The sequence below is a fragment of the Yamadazyma tenuis genome, chromosome 6 (assembly GCF_029203305.1).
Source record: "Yamadazyma tenuis chromosome 6, complete sequence".
Classification (NCBI taxonomy): domain Eukaryota; kingdom Fungi; phylum Ascomycota; class Pichiomycetes; order Serinales; family Debaryomycetaceae; genus Yamadazyma; species Yamadazyma tenuis.
In genome coordinates, this window is record NC_089466.1 from 961,750 (window position 1) to 987,591 (window position 25,842).

At 43.7% G+C, this 25,842-nt stretch overlaps 13 protein-coding genes across 13 annotated transcripts; 8 read left to right on the forward strand and 5 right to left on the reverse strand. All coding sequences in view use genetic code 12, as the record gives it.

The window, feature by feature from the left end:
• Window positions 1-90: 90 nt before the first annotated feature.
• Window positions 91-1,197, forward strand: TMA46 (Translation machinery-associated protein 46; the record flags this gene model as incomplete). Its single annotated transcript, XM_006687259.1, has 1 exon — window positions 91-1,197. The coding sequence occupies one exon, from the start codon at window positions 91-93 to the stop codon at window positions 1,195-1,197; it is 1,107 nt and encodes a 368-aa protein (XP_006687322.1).
• Window positions 1,198-1,262: 65 nt separating this feature from the next.
• On the reverse strand, window positions 1,263-3,116 carry PSN45_004683 (uncharacterized protein; the record flags this gene model as incomplete). Its single annotated transcript, XM_006686778.2, has 1 exon — window positions 1,263-3,116. The coding sequence occupies one exon, from the start codon at window positions 3,114-3,116 to the stop codon at window positions 1,263-1,265; it is 1,854 nt and encodes a 617-aa protein (XP_006686841.1).
• A 636-nt stretch (window positions 3,117-3,752) lies between these two features.
• On the forward strand, window positions 3,753-5,576 carry bzz1 (the record flags this gene model as incomplete). Its single annotated transcript, XM_006686777.1, has 1 exon — window positions 3,753-5,576. One exon carries the CDS (start codon window positions 3,753-3,755, stop codon window positions 5,574-5,576), a length of 1,824 nt encoding a protein of 607 aa, XP_006686840.1.
• Window positions 5,577-5,805: 229 nt separating this feature from the next.
• RPS7A (40S ribosomal protein eS7) lies at window positions 5,806-6,369 on the reverse strand (the record flags this gene model as incomplete). The annotated part of the gene is made up of 1 exon (XM_006687257.2): window positions 5,806-6,369. One exon carries the CDS (start codon window positions 6,367-6,369, stop codon window positions 5,806-5,808), a length of 564 nt encoding a protein of 187 aa, XP_006687320.1.
• Window positions 6,370-6,953: 584 nt separating this feature from the next.
• RKI1 (ribose-5-phosphate isomerase rki1) lies at window positions 6,954-7,706 on the forward strand (the record flags this gene model as incomplete). Its single annotated transcript, XM_006686776.2, has 1 exon — window positions 6,954-7,706. One exon carries the CDS (start codon window positions 6,954-6,956, stop codon window positions 7,704-7,706), a length of 753 nt encoding a protein of 250 aa, XP_006686839.2.
• Window positions 7,707-7,744: 38 nt separating this feature from the next.
• On the reverse strand, window positions 7,745-8,417 carry PSN45_004687 (uncharacterized protein; the record flags this gene model as incomplete). Its single annotated transcript, XM_006686775.2, has 2 exons — window positions 7,745-8,260; window positions 8,352-8,417. The coding sequence occupies 2 exons, from the start codon at window positions 8,415-8,417 to the stop codon at window positions 7,745-7,747; spliced, it is 582 nt and encodes a 193-aa protein (XP_006686838.2).
• Window positions 8,418-8,786: 369 nt separating this feature from the next.
• On the reverse strand, window positions 8,787-11,048 carry PRP43 (DEAH-box ATP-dependent RNA helicase prp43; the record flags this gene model as incomplete). The annotated part of the gene is made up of 1 exon (XM_066158339.1): window positions 8,787-11,048. One exon carries the CDS (start codon window positions 11,046-11,048, stop codon window positions 8,787-8,789), a length of 2,262 nt encoding a protein of 753 aa, XP_066014436.1.
• A 363-nt stretch (window positions 11,049-11,411) lies between these two features.
• On the forward strand, window positions 11,412-13,130 carry PSN45_004689 (uncharacterized protein; the record flags this gene model as incomplete). Its single annotated transcript, XM_006686772.2, has 1 exon — window positions 11,412-13,130. The coding sequence occupies one exon, from the start codon at window positions 11,412-11,414 to the stop codon at window positions 13,128-13,130; it is 1,719 nt and encodes a 572-aa protein (XP_006686835.1).
• A 138-nt stretch (window positions 13,131-13,268) lies between these two features.
• On the forward strand, window positions 13,269-16,370 carry PSN45_004690 (uncharacterized protein; the record flags this gene model as incomplete). The annotated part of the gene is made up of 1 exon (XM_066158340.1): window positions 13,269-16,370. One exon carries the CDS (start codon window positions 13,269-13,271, stop codon window positions 16,368-16,370), a length of 3,102 nt encoding a protein of 1,033 aa, XP_066014437.1.
• Window positions 16,371-16,839: 469 nt separating this feature from the next.
• Window positions 16,840-18,363, forward strand: NAB2 (mRNA-binding protein nab2; the record flags this gene model as incomplete). Its single annotated transcript, XM_066158341.1, has 1 exon — window positions 16,840-18,363. One exon carries the CDS (start codon window positions 16,840-16,842, stop codon window positions 18,361-18,363), a length of 1,524 nt encoding a protein of 507 aa, XP_066014438.1.
• Window positions 18,364-18,732: 369 nt separating this feature from the next.
• On the reverse strand, window positions 18,733-19,491 carry RPS2 (40S ribosomal protein uS5; the record flags this gene model as incomplete). The annotated part of the gene is made up of 1 exon (XM_006686769.2): window positions 18,733-19,491. The coding sequence occupies one exon, from the start codon at window positions 19,489-19,491 to the stop codon at window positions 18,733-18,735; it is 759 nt and encodes a 252-aa protein (XP_006686832.1).
• A 575-nt stretch (window positions 19,492-20,066) lies between these two features.
• On the forward strand, window positions 20,067-20,618 carry PSN45_004693 (uncharacterized protein; the record flags this gene model as incomplete). Its single annotated transcript, XM_006687253.1, has 1 exon — window positions 20,067-20,618. One exon carries the CDS (start codon window positions 20,067-20,069, stop codon window positions 20,616-20,618), a length of 552 nt encoding a protein of 183 aa, XP_006687316.1.
• Window positions 20,619-23,695: 3,077 nt separating this feature from the next.
• PSN45_004694 (uncharacterized protein) lies at window positions 23,696-25,213 on the forward strand (the record flags this gene model as incomplete). The annotated part of the gene is made up of 1 exon (XM_006686768.1): window positions 23,696-25,213. The coding sequence occupies one exon, from the start codon at window positions 23,696-23,698 to the stop codon at window positions 25,211-25,213; it is 1,518 nt and encodes a 505-aa protein (XP_006686831.1).
• Between the last annotated feature and the right edge of the window lie 629 nt (window positions 25,214-25,842).

The window sequence follows — 25,842 nt, forward strand, 5'->3', positions numbered from 1 at the left end:
TCCCAAATAATCCTTCTCCGTCCCAGCACCCGCTCACGCTTTTCATCGCGCGCAACAGAGCCAAAATTTTTCACTTGATCAACCACAATCATGGCACCCAAAAAGGCAAATGATAAGAACAAGGCCAAGGCCAAGTCCAAGTCCAGTGAGGACAAGACCTTTGGAATGAAGAATAAAAACAAATCCAAAAAAGTACAGACTCAAATTGCCCAGATGAAGGCTGGAGTAGATGGAGGGCTCGAAAAGAAGAGAGAAGCGGATGCAAAACGGCGTGCTGAAGAAAAGAAAGCTGCCGAACAAGCCAAAAAGGAAGCTGCTGCCCTTTTCGGGATCCAGCAAGCCAAGGTTCCTTTTGGTGTGGATCCCAAGTCTGTTTTGTGTGAATTTTTCAAAAAAGGTGTATGTGCTAAAGGTAACAAGTGTAAGTTTTCACATGATTTGAATGTGGGACGTAAAGATGCTAAGAAGGATTTGTACACGGATGCCCGTGCTGAAAAGGAGGAAGACACCATGGACAACTGGGACGAAGAGAAGTTGCGAAGTGTCATTATGAGTAAACATGGTAATCTTAAAACCACCACCGACAAGGTGTGTAAATACTTTATTGAGGCAGTGGAAAACGCTAAATACGGATGGTTTTGGGTGTGTCCTAACGGAGGAAACGAGTGTATGTATCGTCATTCGCTTCCTCCTGGATTTGTATTGAAGACCAAAGAGCAGAAGAAACTTGAACGGTTGGCAGCAGAAAGTGCACCCAAGATTACCTTGGAAGATTTCATTGAGTTGGAAAGAGGAAAATTGGATAGAAGTAAATTCATTCCAATTACTTTGGACTCCTTCCAAGTCTGGAAAGCTAAGAAGCGGGATCAACAGGCCAGAGAAGAAAGAAAAGAACGAGAAAAACGTAAACGGACTGGTCGTGAAATTGTCATGGACTTGTTTGCTGATAAGTACTATAGTGAAGAGGACAATAAGGATGAATGGGATTTGAGTGAATTCCGTGAGTCGTTGCCGGAAGTTGAAAGTGATGTGAAAGACTATGGAAATGCGGCTGAAGAACATGATGATATAGACAATGATGAGGAAACTGACACAAATGGCACATTAATCAATGGAGATGTCAACGACACAACAAAATACAATAACAATGGAAACACTCAGAAGATTGTGGAGTCAAAAGTAGAAGTGGAGGCCTAGGCCATGGCCATAGCATATATTGCAGTTATTATTCTAGCAATACACGACTGATTCATGTGATTAGGCTATTTAGATTCTCTCACGATGTCCTTGAGAACTTCGCATGTTGTATCGTATAAGTCATCTTCATCATCTCGGAAGAACCGTACCTTGGTCCCGGTGTTTTCTAACATTTTAGCTCCAGTCATGGCCCTTTCAATCCATTCGGCTCCTTTTCCATCAATACTTTGTAAATCTTCAAAATGGTGAGAGTAGTAAATGTTGTGTAGATTATCGAGGATTTCGTCTCTGGTGGGAGTTTCGTATGCAATAGTGGTGGCAGGCCGACGACGAGGAGGTAAGTCTGGTGCACCAATAACCTCTGTATCTGTATGTGCTTTCGCGAGACCAAGTGTACTAGGACGAGTTGGTAACTTTGGGGGCATTTCCACCAAACTTTCTGGTGAGGAAGGAGGGGGTTTTCTAACAAGATTGCCTCGAAGACTACTAGGTTTCTTGGGGATCGTTGGAGGGAGTTTGGTTTTATGAGGAAGCTCAGGAATGGTATCACTCAAATCAATCAAGTCTTCCAAATCCTCAGGGTTGATTTTCTGTTGTGCCGTACTCACCAGTCTTGGATTAATGGGTCTAGGTATTTCGTGAGCAGGTTTAGTTAGAATTCGGTTAACTTCATCGACAATTTTATCTTCCTTTAAAAAGCTCATCAGATTAGGAACTACACGGATGTAGATTGCAGCCAATTTTCCTGGGTACCGAGATGCCAAATCAACATACGATTCAAAGTCATACTCACCGGAATCCCCAACACATACAAATCGTTTTCGTGGAAAATCTTCAGCAAGCTTGGTTAATACGGTACGCTTCCTAGAAGAAGACGGCTCCATCAACAGGGCCATAAGATTCCCTGTGTATTGTTTTAAGTGCATAGAGCCGCTAGGCAATCCAACCTCTGTAAAGTATTGTAGAAGGGTTGGGAGGAGCTGCACTGGCAGATTCAGCACATAGTGGAACGTCACTTTATTGGACTCGCACAATTGGTTATACCACAGGACAACAGGAGAAATGGTCCACAGTTTAACGTCTTGAAGAAGAAGGCTGGTCAAAAGAGTACGTTTGTCTCCAGTTACACCTGTGAGTTTGACTGTATCATCAATGTCACTGATTATAGCCACCCCATCATTGGAAACAATATCAACGGGTTCACAGGCAAACACTGCTGGTTGGTGTCCGGCCACCACCTGAACTAATCCAGGAACATACGGTACGGTGATACAGTCGCTGAAACATCCATTTCTGTCAGTGAAGACATCTTTTGAAACAAGCTTACTGGTCTCTAGTTCATCTCGACTCCCCACTGTGACCGTGAGCTTGGCATTCGCCACAAATCTGGCTATGAAGGCTGCAAGTCTCGTTCGAAGCGTCTCGTCGTTATTGCTATAAGCGCTGGAAGTGGTATCCACCAGAGAAATTGTTTCGGCATCGGAGTCGTCCAAGGTATCAGGTTGAAGACCATCACTTTCAAGATTGGATATGGCTGTTGACGTGGCGGAGTTGTCATAGCGTACGATTTGCTTCACGAGTGATAGAATGAGTCGGTTTTTTCTGGTCATGGCCCCAGGGCAAGCAAGCCATCCACCGACATCGACGTGATAGTTTCCGTCTGGGTCCTGCCGCGTATAAGTCGGATACAACGTGATGGAGGCATCTTCTGGAACCCGGATATTACCATCTGGATCATATTTATCGTTTGCAAATGCCCTGGTTGACACCCCTGTAGCAAGTTGCGTAACCAGGTCCGAGATTCTGGGGATGTAGACATCTCTGGCAGTTCTTGCAAGTCCAAAAATCCGTTGGCGTCGACTGCCTACATCTGAAGCAGATGAGCTGGTGCTACTGGGGTAGCTGGAAGGGTCGCTCATGGTCTTTTCTGCTTGCTTTTGTCGTCTTCCGTACCGTTTGAGAAGCTTAAGTTGTTTGGCCACACGTCTGTATTCGAGGTGGTTGAGGGGATATCGGGTCTTGAGGGCCTTGTAGTCTCGGTATACGTTAAAAATCGCTCTGAGACCAAGATTGCGAGGGAAACGCCGGGTTGCAAATACCGATGCTATGGATTTGATCGGGTTCTTCACTTTGGCAACTGGTGATAGACAAAAATGTGCGCACTGGAAACCATTTAAGCTTACTGATGCTTGGATGAGAGAGTTGAGAATGTTTTAAGGAGAAGCATGGCAAAAGCGGGAGGTGTTGGAGCTGAAGACAGTATGTGAGGTGGTACTGCAGCGGGCTACAAATGAACTGGTTATAAACAATATTTTTTTTCACTGAGTCTTTTGGTATTCTATTTGCAGCCAAACGTCTCAATCAAAGGCCCGACAGAAATTGCACATTTAAGCAGGGCCTTTGAGTTCTGACCCATACACCCACAGTTCTTGTTCACTCATTGCCCACCTATAAGTTGTACGCCTTTAAACTGGTGTCCACGTGACCTCTCCTTTTCCCGCGCCGCGATCCGCAAATCGAAGCGATCTCGAATCTCCAATCTCCTATCCCATACCATGTCACTTGACACTCTTTCCCTTGGAAACGAGCTTAAAGACTCGTACAAGCCCGTTGAGAAGTGGGTCACTAATGGCATCAACTGGCTCGGTGACATTGACGAATTCTACCAAGCCCGGGCCACTATCGAGAAGGAATACTCCACCAAACTCAAAGAGCTCTGCAAGAGGCATTTCGAGAAAAAAGCAAAACTCTCCGCCCAATTGTCAGTTGGTGACGAACCACAGATCACTCCTGGATCCTTGGAAAGTGCCTCGCTTGTTTTGTGGAACGACGTGCTTACGCAAACCGAGGCAATTGCTGAAGAGAGATCTGTGCTTGCACGGGATATTACTCTGAAAGTAGGTGCGTCTTTACAGACTCTCAAGAGCAAAGCGTCCATGGTAGCCAGAAATATTGATGGTATCCACACATATCTTGATGAGGAGAAAAAACGTACTGAAGAAGAGGTTGCAAAGGCCAAGAAACACTATGATTCTCTTTGTTCTGCCACAGAAGCAACCAGACAAAAAACAGAGAAGTCGCTGAGTGATAAGCACCAACGGAAACTTGAGGAAAAAGAGACCGATATGAACATTGGGAAGAATGAGTACTTGATCAAGATCAATGTTGCCAACCGGCTTAAAGACAAATACTTCTATCAAGACTTACCCGAAATCTTGGACTATTATCAGGAATTGAATCAGGCAAGAGTTCAGTTGATGAACAAGATTCTTCGTAATGCAGGCATTGTGGAACGCAACAGCTGTGACCGAGTGAAGGACAAGTTAACGGCCATTGATTCGACTATCGAACAGAATAACCCCCGGTTAGATACCGCCATGTTCATCAAACACAACTTGATCGATTGGAAAGAGCCCAGTGACTTCTACTTCGTTCCATCTTCCATCTGGCACGATGACGAGAGTTTGGTGACCAAAGAACCAGAATTGTCGGCGTTGAAGAAGGCTCTCAACAAGAGTCTGATGGAGTATGAGAAGTACCAACTGTCGTGTTTGCAAGTCAAGCAAAGTTTAGAAGAGTCTGTGGCTGAGAGAGCCAAGGAAAATAAAGATGGCTTGACGTTAAAGTTCGATGCCAAATTCCTGAACTCCTTGCACTTGTTGAGTAAATTCATAAAGGAAGACACTCAAAGAGTGAAAAACGAAGTGGTTATTGAGTTGATTCAAAACTACGCGGGAGATAAGGATTTGAGCTATCAGGAGCAAGCCCATGCCAAGAAGAGTCGGTTTGGTTTGTTCAAAGGTAAGAAATCCCACGAAGAGTCCACCCCCGGCGATGTCCAGTCTATTCACACGGTCAAATCTACCACCAGCCAGAAGACGGCTGGAAGCTCAGGAATATTCAACTTACGACGTGGAAGAGGCAAATCGGTGTCAAGCAATGGAACCGCTCACGGTGCTCCCACCGGTCGTGCAGCCTATAAATACGAAGCCACTGGAGATGATGAGTGTTCAGTAAACGTAGGTGATGTTTTTACGGTGGTTGATGCTGATGATGGTCTGGGATGGACGATGATTGACTTGAACGGACGTCAAGGACTTGTCCCTACATCGTATATCACGGTCGATACGATTGTTGCTACTAACACAGGTGATCTGAAGAAACAAGGGCCAAGTGTAGCTCCTAAAAGAGGTGCCAAGCGGGTTCAGTACGTGGAAGCGTTGTATGATTATGTTGCAGACGGAGAAGATGAACTCAGCATCTCTGTAGGAGATAGAATTGTATCAGTACAAGAAGATACGGATGGAAGTGGATGGACTGAGGGAGAGTTGAATGGTAATAAAGGGTTGTTTCCATCATCATATGTTAAAAAGGTGTAAGGTGTAAATAGTGTAAAATACATAGACAACACTGATTGGCAAACTGGCCCTTTTCACTATTAACCTCGCCTGGCCATCTCACTAATCTTACAATAACTGGTCCTTTTCACTTTATTATGACGATATATACTTATTAAATTACATAAAGAATATTAAAGTCACCTCTAATAAACTTACAATTTAGTATGGGGAGTTTTGATTCTTCTTTATTGGTGGGGGGAAAGATGACTTAGTATTCACCTGGAATTTCGAAAACAACAGTCTTACCGGTCAACTTAGTGTATAATTGTTGGAAAGAGTCCAATTTGTAGTCAACAGCAGTAGAGTCCTTGGAGTCCAACAAAACCTTTTGGATCTTGTTACCACCAACCAAGTATCTGACTCTCTTACCGATGATTTCGGTTGGGAAAACCAAGTCTTCCAAGATTTTGTCGTGAACACTAGACAAGGTTCTGGATCTTGGTCTCTTTTGTTGCTTTCTAGAAACTCTAGCAGGCTTTGGCAAGATTCTTCTTTCAGCCAAAAACACAACGTGTCTGTCTGGGAACTTCTTTTCCAATTCTCTGGTCAATCTGGTTTGGACTCTCTTGTAGGCAGCCAAGGATGGAGGAGGAACAAAGACGGTCAAGGCTTTCTTACCACCGGAAACATCGATTTCTTTGATGGACTTGAATTGCAATAGTCTCAACTCAGCCTTCAAGTCTGGTTGTGCTTCCAAGTCAACGAAAGCTTGGGCAACTTGTAATTCCAATTCAGTTGGCTTTTCGGATAAGATCTTGCTGGCAGCAGACATATTGATATTATCTGTAATAGTATTAAAAGTACTGGGGATAGGTATAGGAAAATTTTCAAGTTTTTTTTTTGTCTTTGAGATTTTTCAGGCCTCTGGGGTGTGTGCAGGAATGTGCGACTAGAGGCCCAAAAGTGCGATGGCACTGGTGCGTGATTCTGTGACTGCTTTTTTGTGAGTGCGGCAGCGACACTGATTTGTGCAGAGTGATTTTGCAGCTGCTAGAGAGTCTCAGGTATAGCCACGGGATGAATTTGGTTAGATAAATTCGCGGTGGAATCTATACATAAGGTTCAAGCCAGTTTCCTTGCTTGACCATCCTACAGCTATGTACGGTACTTATCTTTCAATGTAGTAGGCTCCAATTGTCTATGAATTGCAAATTTCACAGGTTGACCATCTCTAATTACTCCTACAAGTCAAGCACACACCAAGTCGGAAATGAAAACCATGTAACCATCAACAACCACCCTAACATAAAATTCCTCCTACAATATCTCCCACAGCACCTCTGGTGTCACGAGATTTCACTAATGTAATTCTCCACCTCCACAACCCAAACCTCACAGTCCCGCGAATTTTCATACATGTTAAAAACCAGGCTTCCGATTATACCCATCATAGCCCGAAGATCCATGAGTGTTGAAAGTGCCAAAAAGCTTGCTGCCTACAAGGCAGTCGATGAAAACTTCCCTCCCGCTGCCAAAGTGGTGGGAGTCGGTTCCGGCTCGACTGTAGTTTATGTGGCCGAAAGAATCGGACAATTGAAGAACAAACACCAATTCGTTTGTATTCCTACTGGGTTCCAAAGTAAGAACCTCATTATCGACAACGGGTTGCAATTGGGATCCATAGAACAGTACCCCGATGTTGACATTGCTTTTGACGGGGCTGATGAATGTGATCCCCTGTTGAATCTTATTAAGGGCGGAGGAGCCTGTTTATTTCAAGAGAAGTTGGTGGCAGCTTCCGCCAAAACCTTCATTGTAGTTGCTGACTACAGAAAGAAAAGCCCCAAGGCTCTCGGTACCAACTGGACCCAAGGTGTACCTATTGAGGTGGTACCCAATGCCTGGGTCAAAGTTTCCAGTGAATTGAAAAAGTTGGGTGCTAAGAAAATCGACTTAAGATCGGGAGGAAATGCTAAAGCCGGGCCTGTGATCACCGACAACAACAATTGTCTTCTCGACGTAGATTTCGGAGCCATTGAAGACCCCGAAGCTTTGCACACTAAGATCAAGGCATTGGTTGGGGTGGTGGAAACAGGGTTGTTTTGCGGAATGGCCCAAAAGGCATACTTTGGTGAAGAGAGTGGTGAGGTGAGTGTGTTAGCTAAGTAATTTCTGTGTGTCGTCTATTAATACAAAACGCTATTCATCTACTTCTTGCTGTTATTAGAAATCCAGTTCAATGTTTCGACTAACCCAGTACCGTTGATGGCTATTGTAGGTATTACCGACCATACATGGTTTCCTGGTAAGTGGTTCAATTCGAATTTTTCAATCAACTCCTTGGGCTTAATGGCATTGCCCACATCTTGCTTGTTGGCCAACACGATCAACAAGCACTCGCTTAGCTCCTTGTCGCTGATGACTCTCAACAATTCCTTCTTACTCTCTTCCAATCTGTCCAAGTCAGAAGAATCAACCACATAGATAAGCGCGTCGGTTCCGGTGAAATAGTGTCTCCATAAAGGTCTGATTCTTTCTTGTCCACCACAATCCCATACGGCAAAGGAGACGTTTTTCTGTTTGACGGTTTCAACATTGAATCCAACAGTTGGTACCGTTTGTGAAGTCTTGCCGAGTTTGAGCTTATATAAGATGGTGGTCTTACCGGCGTTGTCAAGACCCAACATCAAGATCCGCATTTCCCGGTTCTTGAAGATTTTGGACTAACAAGTTAGTATTTGTGAAATGGGGATGATGTGGCAGATGAGACCAATTCTTATCGGCAGCTCTCGAAAAGCTAATTGCCATTGGAACATGGTCGATGTTATTTAACAGAAAATAGGCCAATTCGGTGGGTATACGTACTACTAATAATCCCATGGTGGATGTTGCTTAGAGTGACTTGTAATGAGCGGATAAAAGTTTGAAAACACTGTAGGTTTCTTGAATTCGTGATGTTTTGGCCTGCGCGTTTTTCGTTTAGACGATTATACGTATTTAACTTTAATGGGAAACATTAATAGCTAAAACAGACGGTGCGTGCACGACACATATACCATACCCTTTACTTGGCTGGGTCCTACCACCGACTCGAGAGCACAAGCCCACCGTTGGGTAACTAGGATGTAATATTTGGGGTGGTTTTCGCCAAACGAAGCCTTTTTGCCGGTAGCAATCAGCTTACTGTGGGGCAAGTTGGGAGGGGCTTTGGCTTTTGCTCGTCTATTTTATATATCCGTAGTTTATCTACTAATTAGCACCTCGCCACAAACGCTCCAAACTCAACTTAACATCACCTTTGCTGAAATGGTCCAAGTTGTAGTATTTGGGGGCCAACTCAATTAACCATTCGGGTCTTATACTGGTGACAGTTCTGATATAGTTCTTGGACGTCAACACAAATTCATTGTAGAGCACCCATTCGTTATCGAGAGTTAGCACCGAGGAAGGATGGATCATCACGTCCTGATTGTCTTTGATGGTTAAGTAGTTGTTTTTGTTGCTACCTGACTTCTTCTTGGCTACTTGCATGAATAATCCTGACACTAATGCTTTTCTGATATTTTCCCAATATTTGCGGTCGTTATAGTCAGTCGACACCAACTTGATTCCATTTTTTTCCAGTAAAGACTTCAACTGGTTTCTGACGTTTCCAGCAGAAACCAAAGAACGGTAGTTCAAGAAATTTTCTCGACACCATTTTGCATCCATATCATTGTGTACAAACTCTTCGTAAACATTCAACAAGGTCAAATGGTCTCCATCTTTATGGGAAAACGACATCTTGATTTCGTCAGCTAACTTCTTGTTTTGTATGGGACGCACAAACACGTTGGGAACCGATAACAATGCCACGATCGTCAAGATCTCATTAGAGCAGTTGAACTTCTGAGAGTTGATCAACAAAATAGCCAACATTGGGTCCAATGGGAAATGCGATGCCATTCTACCTATCTCGGTCAAGTGCCCCTCGTCGCTAAGACACGCCAAGTAGTTGAGTTCCTCCAAAGCTCTCATCATAGTTTCGGGAGCCGGAGGATCCATAAAGTCAAAATGCACCAAATCATCAACTCCTAACTTTTTAAGCTCCAAAACTGTGGAACTCAAGTTGGAACGCAAGATTTCGGGATAACTCTGGTCAATCAATTCCTTCTTGAAAGCTTCTTCCGTGTATAATCTAAAGCATTTACCAGGTTTAGTTCTACCAGCTCTACCAGCTCTTTGTTGAGCACTTGCTTTTGAAATAGGAGACACAAGCAAAGATTCGACTCTGATTCTGGGATTGTAAACCTTTTGCTTGGAGAACCCAGGATCAATCACGTACACCACTCCATCGATAGTCAAGGAAGTTTCAGCGATGTTGGTGGAAACAATACACTTTCTTCCAATCTTACCGTTTCTATTTGGTGGAGCAGCATCAAAGATCTTTTGTTGTTGGTATGGTGGTAAAGATCCGTACAATGGGTAGACGCTCAAGTCACCACATTGGCCCTCTCTTTTCAATTGATCAGTTTCCAACGAAATCTTTCTGATGGCATCTTCAATCTCTTCTTCCCCGGTCAAAAAGAGTAAGATATCTCCTTCGTCCTCAGTGGCATGGATTTGTAACACAGTTCTGATGGCAGAGTCCAAATAATCTTTTTGGTATTCGGGAGTATAGTAAATCTCCACTGGGTGAGTTCTTCCGGGAACCGTTAATAATGGGGCATCATTGAAATAAGACTGAAACTTCTTCAGTTCTAAGGTGGCAGACATGATGATGATCTTCAAATCCTTTCTTTTCTGAACCAAGTTCTTCAACAACCCCATCAAGATGTCGGTGGACAATGTTCTTTCATGGGCTTCATCAAGCATAATCACAGAGTATCGACTCAATAAATGGTCTTCCATGGCTTCTCTCAACAACATCCCGTCAGTCAAATACTTCAACACAGTCTTATCACTGGTTTTGTTATCAAAACGAATATTGTACCCTACTTCTTCTCCCAACTTGACATCCAATTCATCTGCTACTCTTGTTGCCACAGACATGGCTGCAACTCTTCTGGGTTGGGTACATGCCACTTGGGTTCCTCTCAACTGGGGTAAATCATCAAACAACACAAACTGAGGAATTTGGGTGGTTTTACCCGAACCAGTTTCACCAACAAACACCATAATTTGGTTCGCTTGAAACACCTTGAGGAACTCATCTCGCTGTTGATGAACAGGTAAGTTTCTTCTGGTTTTAAGAATCGCAAAATACTGGTCAGTGAACTTTCTTCCAGTAAAAGGATTTGTGCTGGCGTCTTCAAGGTCCATTGCTAACTTTGCAGTGGAGTTATAACGGGTGATGTGGGAGAAGGACGATGCTAATTCGGGTCTGGCGCCGGTAGAGTATTGGTCTGCATTGGCTGCGACATCCAGATCGCTCGAGTCACCGGTTGCAAGCTGCTTCTTGATGCTCTTGATGTTTTTCCCGGCCTCAGCCTCGGCCTCAAGCTTTCTTTTGCTTCTGTCTGACTTTCCCATGATGTATAGATAAAGAATACCTCATCTCGAAAAAACTGCGATCAAAAGCGCGGGCCTGGTGCGACATTGGTCCCTCGCTAATGCGACCAACGCGACATCTGCCCTGGCAAACTTCCTTTGGGCCATCCCGAAAAAACCACCGCCTCTGGAGATGCTCGCACATTGCAAGCAACAATTTCCTGGCTTGTGAAGATCACTAATCAGTTGAGCTTGCTTTATTCTGATTATTGCTTTCTATTTCAAGTTCCAATCGTGCATTACGGGGTTCCGTCTTACTAGTTTTTAAGTCTTCAGCACTAGGTTTCTTTTATCCCGACTTTCAAGTGATTTTTTTTGGTTTACTACTTCTGAGACATCTCCAACATGAACAAACTGATATATGAGCTTGCCACGATAGCATCGGCAGCTGCCACTGCTGCCAAGGGCTCGATCAGAATAGTGTGTGCTGATACTTCCCGAGTGCTAAACAGTGACATAGTCAAATGTGTAACGGGAAAACCGTTGGAATATGTGGTGAATCCTACTTCATCAGGTGCTAACGCGTCCAGATCCATGTACAAAGACCTCCAGGCCAAGTCACTCGCTAACAGACAATCTCATAGAAACTACTGCACAAAGCCGAGTAAACGTTCCCAAAATTACTCGACAAATGCCCTTGATGGGCAAATCAACCCCAGCTTGGATCCTCTTAATGAGGAAAAGATCGCTACAAAGCCAAAAGTGGTTGGTTCCAAGCCTGAAAAATCAGCACTTGAGTCGTCCGAAGTCCCCAGCTCCAGGTTGGCTAGAATGTTCCATTACGGGTCTTTGGCAGCCGGAATGGGCTTAGGAATGGCCCAACATGGTATCAAGCATTACGCCCGTACCGATAGAACTGGACCCAGTGAAGGCTTATCGTTTAAGAGCCTCTTGTTAAATCCTCAAAATATCGAAAGACTTGCCAAAAAATTCAGTCAGATGAGAGGAGCTGCTTTGAAAATTGGCCAACTTTTGTCGTTTCAAGACTCTGCGGTGATCCCCAAGGAGATCCAAGCTATCTTGCTCAAAGTACAAAACTCTGCCCATTATATGCCATATTCCCAGCTTAATAGAGTTATGACTGAAGACTTGGGTGCTAACTGGAGATCCAATCATTTTACCTCGTTTGACGATATTCCTATAGCGGCTGCTTCCATTGGCCAGGTCCACAATGCTGTGACAAACGACTTGTCCAAAGTGGTGGTGAAGGTACAATATCCTGGTGTTGTAAACTCCATTGACTCGGACTTGAACAATATCTTGATGCTTTTGACGGCATCTTCGTTGCTACCACCGGGCTTGTTTCTTGATAAAACCATAGCAAACGCACGGGTTGAACTCAAATGGGAGTGTGACTATATCAGAGAGGCTCAAAACTTGATAAGATTTGAAGATATGGTGAAAGATTATCCTGAGTTCAAGGTTCCCAAGGTTTACCACAAGTTATGTGGAACGCACGTCTTAACGATGGAAAAAATGGAAGGTACTGAGGTGATCAAGGGCAATTGGGATCAAGAAACCAGAAACTGGATTGCCACAAACATCATGAAGTTGTGTTTGTTGGAGATCAAGAAGTTCAAATTCATGCAAACCGATCCCAACTGGGCCAACTTCTTATTCAACGATAAGACTCACCAGATCGAGCTTTTGGACTTCGGTGCTGCTAGAGACTTTGGCGATGAGTTTGTTGAGAACTACGTGGCGGTGTTGAGAGCTGCTATTAGAAAAGATAGACAGGCTATTGAAGATATCTCTGTGAAGTTGGGATACTTGACTGGTTTAGAAAGCCAAAGAATGGTAGATGCACATGTGGATTCGGTGTTGGTATTGGGAGAACCCTTCTCCCCCCAGAACAATGGTGGCAAGACATTTGATTTCAGGAATCAGACGGTCACAGACAGAGTAAGAGGTAATATCAGTGTGATGTTGAGTGAACGATTGACCCCCCCTCCAGAAGAAACGTACTCCTTACACAGAAAGTTAAGTGGAGTATTTTTGTTGTGTTCAAGATTGAACGCTCAAGTGCCATGTGAGCAGTTGTTTGCGGATATAATCGGCCATTGAACAGTCTGAACAGGCTCCTTTGTATATAATAAATAATGTTAATCATCTACGACTGAAAAATTTAAGTTCTCTTTTTAGATAAGATTTAGCGCGCGATTGCCATCTCCAGTTACCACTTCTATATCTAATTACAATTAGATGAATTCGTATGGGCTGTTAGCGGAGGACTCTGACAAGTCGCCCACAGGTGATGAAGATACTGACATATATCTTGTGTTGGGAAATCCGTCCCAAAGAAATCGAAAGTTCATCCGAACCAGTTCAGTTATTCTTCCTTCTACTGGTGAAAGAGTACACAGAAAGCTTTCTTTCAGTACCAATTATGAGAGTTTATACTCATCAATGGATGCAATAGAAGATACTAACGAGAACATTGACGATAGTAATGGGATGAATGAAGGGTCTAGTGAGCTCCAGCCATTGCTTTTATCAACCAACATCTCCATTCAAAATAAGGCCAAGATCTTGATGTATATGGCACATAACTTTATTGTGGAAATGTATCAAAATGAAAAGACAAAAAGTATCCTCAAGTGTTCATTGGCATATCTTATTGGATCTTTAGGGGTATATTGGCTGGTTTTAAACAGATTCCTAGGTAATTCAGACTTTAAGCACGTTATTGCTACTGTTGTGGTATATTTCCACCCGTCAAGAACAAAAGGCTCAATGCATATTACCTTGATCTACGTGATAATATCCATCTCGTTCAGTTTCCTTGTGTGTTTTGGATGCAGATTCCTCTCCGCTTCTTTCTATAAAAATGGGAGTGAAGAGGTAAGTATGGCTATTGACTTGGTGGTTTCGTCAGTTAGCTTGGGGGTAGTGGCCTTCATGAAACAGAAAGTTAACAAGGAGACTTTCAATACGGCGTGCTCTTTGGCATCTATTTCCATTGTGGCTTGTATCATAAAAGAGGGTAGTATGAACGGAGCCATCATTCCCATAGAGAGGCTATTATCAACTCTCCGGATAGTGGTTACTGGGTGTTTTATCTCGGTGGCTGTTTGTTATCTTTTGTGGCCACAAACAGCAGAAAGCCTTGTTAAAAAGGATTTGAATGATAGCTTCAACCTCATGTCTTCTATACTATCAGTAATTGTGAACCGGTTTCTAAAGGGAGAGAATTTGGATCATAAAGACAACGAGCTTTTCAATCGGTTGAATCTGAAAATCAACAACTTGAAGAAGAATTTGGCTGATGCAAAGTATGAATTGTACTTCAAGGGAAAGGAGTCTGAGTGGAAACACTTGGAAATGTTAATTGATATAACGATTTCGTTGGTCACAAATTTAAGGGCCTTGAGGTCTTCCACTGAAATGCAATGGAGGTTGTTACATGAACTGCCTCAAGATGAAGGATCCAATGCCAGCTTGAAAAGCTTCGAGTCCAATATTCCAATTTCCCAGTCAGTAGAGAACTTAACCCGTATTCAAGAAGTTTCAAACACTAATGACTTGGACTATCTGGCTATCAACTCCAGTCAAATGTTTGATTTGTTTGTGTACTATTTGGCACCTTCCACAAAAGCTTTTGTTTTCACCATCAAAAATATCTTGAATGATGTTCCCTTTCAGTATAATGATAACTCCTATAGACGGTTTGTGAAAACGGCCAAGTTCCAGAGATCTTTGGTGATTGCTACAACCTTATTTAACGACAAGCAAGTGGCATCATTTGACAAATTGTATGACCAAGAAATCTTCAAATCAAACACGAATTTCTTGTTCAAGTCTGATTTAGAGGAAGTCACCGCATGTTGTGGTAACTTTTCATCTTTGTTGGGACTTTTTGGAGATGAATTGTTAAAGTTCTTGGTTTTATTAAGTGACAATTCCACAACCCAGACGAAATCGTGGGATTGGATCAAAGTCTGGAGTAAACGTCAACTGGATGGAAATACCGATACTTTCAAATTCGACTCCAACTTGAATGATGCGTTGCTTCATTTACAAAGCCAATATCAACTCCGAAAAGTTGATAAAAACGACTTGAATGTTGAAAATTCAGTTCTTAATTTATACTCCAATAAACTTTGGCAACTTATTAAGGTGTTCAAGAGAATAGATATTCAGTTTGGGATCCGAGTTGGCTTGGGGGCATTTGTGTTGTCGTTATTTGCATTCTACCCTAGAACCAAGTTTTTTTTCACCAATTGGAGAGGTGAGTGGTCTTTGACTATATACTGTATCATGATGAACAAGTCTTTAGGAGGAACCCAGATGACAGTCAAATGGAGATTTCTTGGGACTTTCTTGGGAAGTACTATAGCTTGGATCGTATGGCTTTTATTTGATGGGCATCCCTTTGCGTTGGGACTTGTTGGGTTCTTGCTTTCCACGTATTGTTTCAATATCATTATTTATTGGAAGAAAAATAATGCGTTTGGAAGATTCATTTTATTGACCTACAATTTAACCGCCTTATACTCGTATACGGTGGAACAACATGATGCTGAGGATGACAATGAAGGTGGAGATTCTCCTATAATATCCGAAGTTGCCTTTCATAGGTTTATTTCTGTGTCTGTTGGGGTGATTTGGGCATTGACCATGGCCTCAATCTTCATTCCAAACTCAGCAAGGTCAAGATTGAAGACGGGATTGACAGTCTTATGGCTTCGGATTGGTGTGATTTGGAATAGTGATCCCTTGGATTATAGACGTGATGAGACTGATCAGAAGGACAAACTTATTAGTCTCAAAGGAGGTGAAAATGCCTTGAATAATTTGTTGAATGAGCTTGAAGTGCTTCTTAAACAAGCACCTCTGGAATTCAGATTGAAGGGGAAATTCCCCACCAAAAAGTATGAAAGCTTACTCTCGTCAAGTTCTAAGATTGTGGATGCTTTGCATAACATGATCTTGATAATCGAGGTGGACCCAATCTTGAGCACTAACGAAAAGTTTGTTATAAACTATATTGAGACAGAGAGACACGAGTTGGAACACCGTATCTTCTTGATATTCTACATGATTGCGAGTTCCATGAAGTTACAATTCCCATTGCCAAGTAAGCCGGCATCAACAGAACATGCCAAAGATCGATTGCTTTATAAGTTAAGTGAGGTGAGATCTAATTCTGTCAACGACTCGGTAGTATTGTGCAACGAGGACTACGTGCTATTGTACTCGTATATTCTAGTGACGTCAACGATAACTCAGGAACTCGATAAGATTATCGAAGTGATCAAGCAGTTAATGGGAGACATTTCTGAAGATATGTTTCAGTTGGTATAGGTTAATAGTATTTAATGAAGAATATGAGTGAATATAACTTTTGTAGATTTCGCAATATTGGCTGCAAACTGAAGAAAACTGTTAAAATCATATATATTGACCAATAAAAAAATAGGTTCTGACAAATAGGCAGGAGATTCATAACTGAATTGACAGTAGTGATTAAAATGTACCAACTGGTCGGTATACACCTCTCTGAATGAAAGGAAGGTCCGTTTTGTGGAAGGTTCATTCCATCAAAATATATAGAATACGCATCAAAATAAACTTTAAAAATCTCATTTTTTAACCCAACAGAACACTGTTCCACTGTCTACTGTCTCAAACAGTTACAATCCCCAACTGTCGAAATTAACTTCTATCAGTGGAATTTAGGGAATTATGGACATAGACACGCCGGCGGTCGTGTCTGGCGTCACGAGTATATCATCGCGAAAACTCAACATTAATAATATCAAACATTTGCACCATGTCATTCAAAGCTGATGGTCCCGTTGGACAGAAAATCAAGCCCATTTTGGTGCAAGAGTTAAACAACAGATTCAACATTCGTGACGAGGCTGACGACGTGGCCGAGTTCTTGTTGGTTTTGATAGCCGACAACAAGACGCCACCCGAAATCGTGGCCGAGGTTAAGGAGCTTGTGGAAGCTCCAATCGACGAAGTGTTTATCAATATGCTATTCGGCGAGATCAAGAACGTATCTGAAAGGCTTCATAATGAGCAGCAGCAACAACAGCAACAACAACAGCAGCAGCAACAACAGCAGCAGCAACAACAACAACAAGTTCAACCTCCACCGGTGGTACAAGTACCAATTCAAGCACCTCAAGCACCAGCTCAACCACAAAACCCGTTCCAAGCCGCTCAACCAGCTCAACCACAAAACCCATTTCAAGCCGCTCAACCACCCGTCCAATCACACCCGTTTCAACAACAAAACAACTCGTCTTCGTTAGACTTGGACGACTCCATGGAGCAGGAGCGCGTTGACTTCAGAAACTTACCCAACAGACCCAACAGCAAGTTTAGACAAGGAATCAAGACTAGAGGTGGTGGTGTTGGAAAGCAAAGAAGTAACAATAACCTTGGGCCTAAGGCATTTGGTGCCAACGCTGCCAACCTCGAAAGAGCCATGAATGCTGGTGGTGAAAACATGAAGTTTGTGGCCAGAGCTCCAAAGGGCCGTTGTGACAAGTTCCCCAATTGTAAAGACAGAGAGTGCAGATTCTCGCACCCTACCAAGGTGTGCAATGCGTGGCCCGCATGCCCCAATCCTCCAGGTACTTGTAACTTTTTACATCCCAATGAAGATCAAGAGTTGATGGCCAAGTTGGAAGTTAGCAAACAAGAGTATCTCAACAAACGGAAGAGAAACAGAGTGCCAGAAATGATTGTCAGCGGTATCACTCTTTGCAAGTACGGAGCCCTATGTTCCAAAGAACTTTGTCCATTTGGACATCCAACTCCAGCCAGTATCGAAGCCAAAGTGATCGATATTGTTTGGTGCGAGGATGGTAAAGGTTGTAAGAACCAGAGCTGCAGAAAGGCCCACCCTTCCCCTGGCTACTTATCTGCCAGTGTTGAAGGAGGAAACAAGGGAGGCAACAACTCGTCTTTCAGACCTCAAAGAAGTACTGGAGGAGCACAAAAGTCGTTGGAACAGTGCAGATTTGGAATGGGATGCACCAACTACAATTGTCCAAGAAGACATGCGACGTCCGGGGTTCCGTGCAGAGAAGGAGCTGGCTGTCAAAGAATCGACTGTACTTTTGCTCATCCATTTCTTGATGATTGCAAATTTGGAGTTAAGTGCACCAACGCTCTTTGTATGTTCCAGCACCCAGAGGGCAGAAGTCTTCCTCCAAATAAGTGGGTGAAAAAAGACCAAACTCAAAGTCTGGATACCAATAGTATTGGGACCGATGAAAGAATGTTTGCGGTTTCCGAAGATCAAGTGATGGAAAGAGCCGAACAATCCTCTGTTGTCTGAGGAGTTATTAGTATATTGTATATTAGAAACAAAAAAAAAAAGAAAACAACAAAAACAAAAAACAAAAACCAAAGACCCAAAAAGCATTTAAAAAGACCATATGCAACTAGAGAGATCAGCGACCGGTTATGCACTATAGATAGTAAGCATGCAATACCAGAGAGTACCGCAGCTGAAACCAACCATTGTTCATTGATGCATAAATGATACGATTCCACCAAGAATGGACACTGGCATATACGGACTCAGAAACAAACAAAACTTTACGAACCAGTCCACGGACATGTCGTCCGAGTACGGATTCAATAGATTATGAATAATGACCTGCTACGATTTATTATAGACAACTTTTTATTATACATTAAATAACTAGTATCTTCTCTTAACAGCAGCAGCTTCGTCAGCGTAAACTTCCAAAGGAGAAGCAGGCAAAGCAGCTTCCTTCCACAAGTTAGGAGTCAAGAAACCGTAGGTGTTACCCAAAGCAGCAAAGGCAGCTTTCAAGGTGTTTTCGGTGGTTCTGGTAGAACCAGAAGAAGTGGTGTACACATCTTCAACACCAGCCAATTGCATCAATTTCTTGACAACTGGAGAGGCAACAATACCCTTACCTCTTGGGGCTGGGATCAATCTCACGGTGATAGAACCACACTTACCAGAGGTCTTGGCGGTCAAAGAGTGAGGAGCACCCAAGTTGGTACCCCAGTAACCTCTTCTGATTGGGATGATGGACAACTTGGCAATGACAATGGCGGCCTTGATGGCGGAAGCAACTTCCTTAGCAGTCTTGATTCCCAAACCAACATGACCGTTGGAGTCACCAATGATGACAACAGCCTTCATTCTGGTTCTTTGACCAGCTCTGGTTTGCTTTTGCACGGATCTGATCTTCATGACTTCGTCCTTCAATTCTGGCAACAATTGGTCGATCACTTGGAATTCCTTGACTGGCAAAGAGTGCAAGTAGATTTCTTCCATGGAGGAGATCTTACCGGCCTTTACTAATCTACCTAACTTGGTAACTGGAGTCCATCCCTTTTCTTCATCTCTTCTTGGGCCTCTTCTTGGACCACCTTTCTTTCCACCTCTGCCGAAGTTTCTTCTTGGAGCTTGTTGTTCAGTAGACATCTTTTATATAGTTTGTCGGAATGTTACGTGGAAAGCCGGGGTGTTGGTTTTCAATCGACAAGTGTATATGGTAGAAAAATTTTTCAGCTGAGAGGTTTAGAAGAGCGCGCGGTGAGAGCGTGCCGATACAAAGAATGGAGGGCGGTGTGCGCACGCCCGGAGGGAGGGGTGCCGAGAGCCCAGGGCTGTGGCCCTATCCCTAAGTGCCCAGGGTGCGGCTTCAAGCAAACAAGCGGGTACAGCACCTGATCCGTCACATGGGTGGGTGACTGACGGGTGCTCCATCCGAGGCTCCGTTTATACCGACAGATCCCACCGTGATGCCCCTATCATCGTTCCCCTTGAAAGTGCCATTGTTTACTTCTTTCCGGTGACAGGCCTTTATCATCCGCACTGTCGTCGTCTAAACTCTCACCCGCTCAATTAAGCTCCCGCCTCACTCAATTGCTAAATCAGTGACTCCCTATCGCGTCTTCCATTTCGCACCCGGATTTTATCCCCTAGCAACTCAACTATTAAAAGCTAAAACATCCCGGTTTTTCTTCTACTTAAACCCCATATTCAATTATCACATTATGTCTTATTCTGATGCTGTCAAGTCCTCTGGCCCTGTAGGTGCCAAAAAAGTCCCTCCTGTACCCACCGTCAACAACACCTCCAGTCCTAACGGTAATGTTGAGGTGATTCCTGAAGACAAGTTGAAGGAGTTTGAACCTAAGAAGCAACAATTTGACGGAAGCAAAATCAAAGACTTCAGTAAGGAGATCAAGAAGGCAAAGGATTCGCAAGCGGTGGAAGATGCTGAGGACTTTTTCAAGAAACTCTACGGAAGATTAGGTGAGGCTTTTAAAACTGCTGGTAACACGCTCCACAAAGTTGGGTTGAAGGCTCTGGAAAAAGGCCAATTGGCGGTGGCTACGACTAGCACTGAATTGAAGAACCCAGTGGTTGTGTTGCAGGCGGTGGTGGGAATCACCGGACTTATTGGAGGTTACTTTGCGTACTTTGAAAGACACAGAATCGACACGTCTAACAAGTTGACGTTGGCGCTTCACGGAGCCATTATTACTGGGTTTGTGCTTGTTGATGGGTACTTGTTCCAGAAATTTTACCCCAAGTATAAGTAGAGGATGTTATTTGTAGACGAATGAATGTACACGCCAGACAAGACTAGAAGACAAATAAAAAAGCCAAGGAGATTCTGTAAGATGGCCGAGGGACAGGGCACACTGTGGAGTGATTTAAAGCCGGAATTGTCCGCGGAGAGAATATTCAGGAGGAGCTGCAACTGGTAAAAGTTTCCTGGGTTGGAACCAACCACTTCGTAGATCCATTGATTGAGGAGGGTATCATTTAGAGCATACAGCCTCGTGCAGCAATAACATAGTGTATTCGGCATACTGCATGCGTCTACCTTATCTCCTCTTTCAACATACTTGTACGTATCTCCTCACGCAGTATGCTAGGCCTGCAGCTAGTCCTCCATCGGGGAGCTCGCTGGGACTCCGCTGGTGGCGAAGATTGTCACTAAAAGAAAACCAAAAAAGAAAACTATCGGTCTAAACCAAAGCTTAACTACTATTCCCATTCAAGGTTTGTTCAATCACCAAACTCTAATAGTATTTGCTCTATAGTAAACTGTGATCAGTTAAATTTGAATTGTTTGTCACTCCTCAGCCTCTTCCTCCTGCTGGGTGAACAGATCCTATTTTTAGCTCGCAGGCTCCCTACCACAAAAAGAAGAATTCGACGCATAGAATGACTATTTTTCGGATCCCCCAACACTAAAGAAACAAAAAAAAGAAAAAAAAAATCAAAATAACGATAATTATCAGCTGCACCGTAGAAAATAAATAGTATCCCAGTCCAATAATTAAGATGATCAATATGACTAATTTTCTATGCTCAATGTCGTAAGTGGCTTGGGAGTAGGCCATTCATCTAATCCAGCCAATCGCAGTTTTGTAAAGGGGCGGTATCAACGAGATGAGGTCGTGGCCCGCGTAATGTTTCTTTTTTTTTTTGCCGCCACCAACTATACTACCAATATGGGGAAATATTTCGGGTGTTCCGTAATGCGTATAGACAGTCACCGCCGTGTTCTCGAGTAGAGGCTTTGGGAAGGACATGACTGTTGGTGCACGGCGTATAACGTCCTTATCTTCCAGACAGGAATTTCGAGCCGATAAGAATGTTTTACGGGCCACGCGCCTGGGCCGTAAGGGGGCCGTGGCGTTAAGGTGGGTGGACGGGTAAGACTCCAATTAGTGGTGGTTATTAATAGACCGGGTATTTTTCGTTGGAAGGAAGATCCCTGGTCAGAACAATGGGGCTATCGAAGTTCAGCGCACATGCTGGAGACGTCCATTCTTGATTGCCACGAGAGGGTGGTACAAGGAATTTCCCGAAACGGTATAGTTGATTGTTCTCTTGCATTGGCTTTGTCGTTGAGAAATGAAAAATAAGAAAAAGAAAACATGCGAAAAAGAAACTATATGTCTATATTTGGTGATTAGCATTGCATACCCCCGAATCAAGCTTTGGCACTATTCTAAACGCGAGCTTGTATACACACCAAAAGAACATTGGAAAGAAGAAGAGAATCTTCGGTTGTCTATAGGGCAATCATGGTTGACGCGGAGAGCTCCCGAAAGGTTTTTTGCGTTGCTATTATTTAGTGTATTTTTCGGTGTGTCCCCACATAGCATCTGGAGCCGTCTGGGGCTTGAGTTCATTGATTCCTCGGTATTTTGTTAATGATGACAGTGGAGGGATCAGCCACATTACACGCAGTAGATATTGATATCGGTGATGAGTAGAGTCTATTAATAACCTTACAGCCAAGACAATGGCATCTAGCTGGACCACAATACTGATAAGTCACTAGATTATTCGCACAAGCCCTTCAAAATGCCTTGCAAGAGCGACGATCTGTACAGGTTTATAGCGATGGGGTTTTTCGATATGCAAGTGAAAGTTTGTTATTCCGGATCCCGCATGCGCCTCGTCAAACGTGAGGCTCTTGTCTCATTACATCATCTATCTTTTGGGTTGATCTCTAATGACCGATAGGGCATCATTAGCGACAACTACATTACCATGATCACACAGTTAGCCGAACGGCAATGGCCGACGCCTGGACTACAGGTCTTTATATCATGAGGGCGGATGAGTACTTTGAGAAGCCCCTGTTTTACATATGACAGATTTAAAAGGATGGCAATTGCGATGTACAAAGCTGTAGGTAGAAGTGGCATCGTAGCCATCATTGGTATTTTGCATTTTATGCCTTAGTAAATATCCCCGAATGGTAAAAAATACCAAACTATAGTTCATCCAAAAAAAATTCACATGCGAAGATGCTCGGCTTCCATCCAGCCATTTATTTTTATTTTTTGTTTTTAATTTTCCCAATATCACAGTCACTGTGTGTATCTTTTCTTTTCCTCTAAGTTTAGATTATGCAATCGAAGGGAGAGAATAAAGTTTAACGAGAGAAGGTTAAGCAGCGGCCCCAAACGGTTTTTAGTGACCGCCATAGTTGGCGATGACCCACATATATCAAGGACAACAGTTTTTGCAAGTCAGCTGTAATACCAGCCACAAAAAAACCCTTGCCCCCCTCGAGAAAAAAATAGGTTCGACAAGCTTTAATCGAACAGTTGTAAAGAAAGGATTAAAATGTTCGTTACTGTTTTCGGGACAATCAGTACATCACCGCGTGCAGATGTCTTCCCGAAGCGGAGCGCACGATGACGATATCCAGCTGAGCAGGTCGATTTCTAGCGGTAGCCCGCCAATTATATTGCTTCTAGGTGTGTGCAGGCAGTGCGTGGTGTAAAAAATATTCAAGGTCTTTTTATTTTGGATTAATGGTGCAGCTGGTTTTATTTTTTATTTAATTTTTATTTTTTTAGCGCTATGTTGTAATGAAAATACAAACTATCAAAAGAAAAAAAATTAGTTTATAAATAAAGGATGAACTCATTTTCTAAATTTAAAATTTTACCATAAACCCAATACATATATAAACCTTGGATAAGTCCATGATCTAGATATTGATTAAATTCATCGTCGTTTTTATTCTCCAGTCTCGTCGTCTTCAGTCCAATTAAAGTAAGGCTCCACTGCCAATCACCAATTGCTCCTATCCCCTTTCCCATTGATAACCTCCATTATCTTTGAGTAGATATACTCCCGTGTAATGTTTGATTTATCCAGTGACATTATTATCCCCAATTTTGATATGTTAGACAATAATAGTGGTGATTACTATTACAACTACAACGAAATGGAGACCAATTATGAAATGACCTTTGATGACTATGATACTCCTGGTGGCCAGGTGATGACGGCGTCATCCAACTTGATGACTTCCAACTACAACCAGCAGATCCCCCAGTATACCAATGTGTCGGCCACCCCTAGCATGGTGAGCACCACCAACAACTCAGTGGATGGGTTCACATTTAATAATTATGCCAACCCTAACTTGAACCTGGAGAATTTGAATCTTAACAATCAGTCCAAGCCTGAGCCGGCTCACTACGGGCTGCAAAACAATTTGAACCACTTGAGTGTCAATGTCAATCTCTCGACCTTAAATAATGAGACTAATTTTTCCACCCCCAATTTGACTCCTCAAATCCAAAGTCCCAACCATATGATGTATCCGGCAGCCTATGACTTGGTGGGAAACTCGTACCACGAGTACGCCCCACAGAGCCATCACCAGCCACCACTCTCGGCCCAGCTGTCGGTACCATATGACTTTCACCGGTTCCCATCACCGTTGCACGCGGGCCCCGAGTCGCAGTTGACTCAGTACCAGCTCCAACAGCACCAGCACCAGCACAGCCCGGTGCCGGCACTGGCACTGGCCCCATCCAGGACTACGGTTATGCCCATGGCCCACTCTCCTTCGTCCACCTCGTCTGCCACCGCCAAGGAGCGGAAAAACCCGGAAAACAAGATCATCACCTCCAAAAACAACGACTATCGGGTGGTCAGAGGTATTGCCGCCGGTGGGCTGCACGTACGGCCTCCCAAGAGTACCGGAGACTCGGACAGCACGTTTGTACCCATTGAATTGAACTTGATGGGGGGATCTGCCGAAGAAATCTGTCACCCCGCTTGGTCATCCCTGGAAAAGGAGGACCGCCGCCGGATTGTGCGTATCGAGCGGATCCAAAAGGGCCCCAAAATCATTGCCAACTTCAGCATCGTTGGCAGTGCCAATGAAAACCCCACAGTTTTACCCCCACCCCCTAACTTTAATGTGGATGTGATTGAAGTGAGTTGTTTGGAATGTACCAAGAAGTTGAGAAAGGAAGAAGAGGAAGAGGAAGATGATCACGATGACTTTGGATCTGCCAATGACACGGAGTTTGACTACTACATCACGTCAGTGGAGGTGATTGAAATCGTGGAGCTTTTAATCCGTACTATGTCGTCAGTGCCCAGCGAGAGGAGAAAAGAGCGCGGGCGGGTCAGAAGTAATTTGGTGCCATTTTGGGCCAAGAAACCCATTAGTTCTCGAATCGACGGTAACGTCCAGCCTGATTATCGGGTAGAGTTGGCGAAAAGAATCATGGGATATGAGATTAGAAAGCCACGGGGGTTTGACAAGGAGGTGCGGATTTTGAGATGGGACAAGTTGATGCCGGCGTTGCGCAGGGCCTTGCAGTGTTATTACTGCGAGATTCCGCACAAGGCTGATTAATGTGTAATGTATTATAGATGTAATATACTGCTTGCGGTGAAGGGCAAGGTTGCCAGGGAGTAGCTAATTAGGGTTCAGCAATCAGGGGCCAGCAATCATGGGCCAGCAAGTGCCAGTGACCAGGGACCCACGATCAGTGCTAGACACCAATCAGGGATTAGCCAACCGAGCAATTATCGAACATTCGAACAATAGAGCGTGGTTAGCATATCTATTTTGACCTCCAAGCCGCGGGCACATGGCCCGGCTGGCCGGGGGTCGGATTGTCCATATTGGGGACTTCAAATTGTATTTAAGCAGCAATGCAGACGATGCTTGCGCAATTTCGTATTGTCTCAGCAACATCCTTGGTACGGCACTTTAATTGGAACTATTAAGCGTGTGCAAGGGTGAGCAACCTACACTCAGCAAACGCTGAACCACGGATCCAAACCCAGTGCTGCAGACCGCCATAAATAAGGTTCGGGCCTAACAAGCGGATTCCCAAGGTGGCAATATACCAGCGGAGCTCTACAGTATGCGGAAGGACTAGAACTCCTGGGGCGCAAACATTCCGCTATGAAGTGTGATTTTAGATCAGGCTCAAAACTGGTGGGTCTCAAGAACCTTATCACCAAAAAATTGTCCCA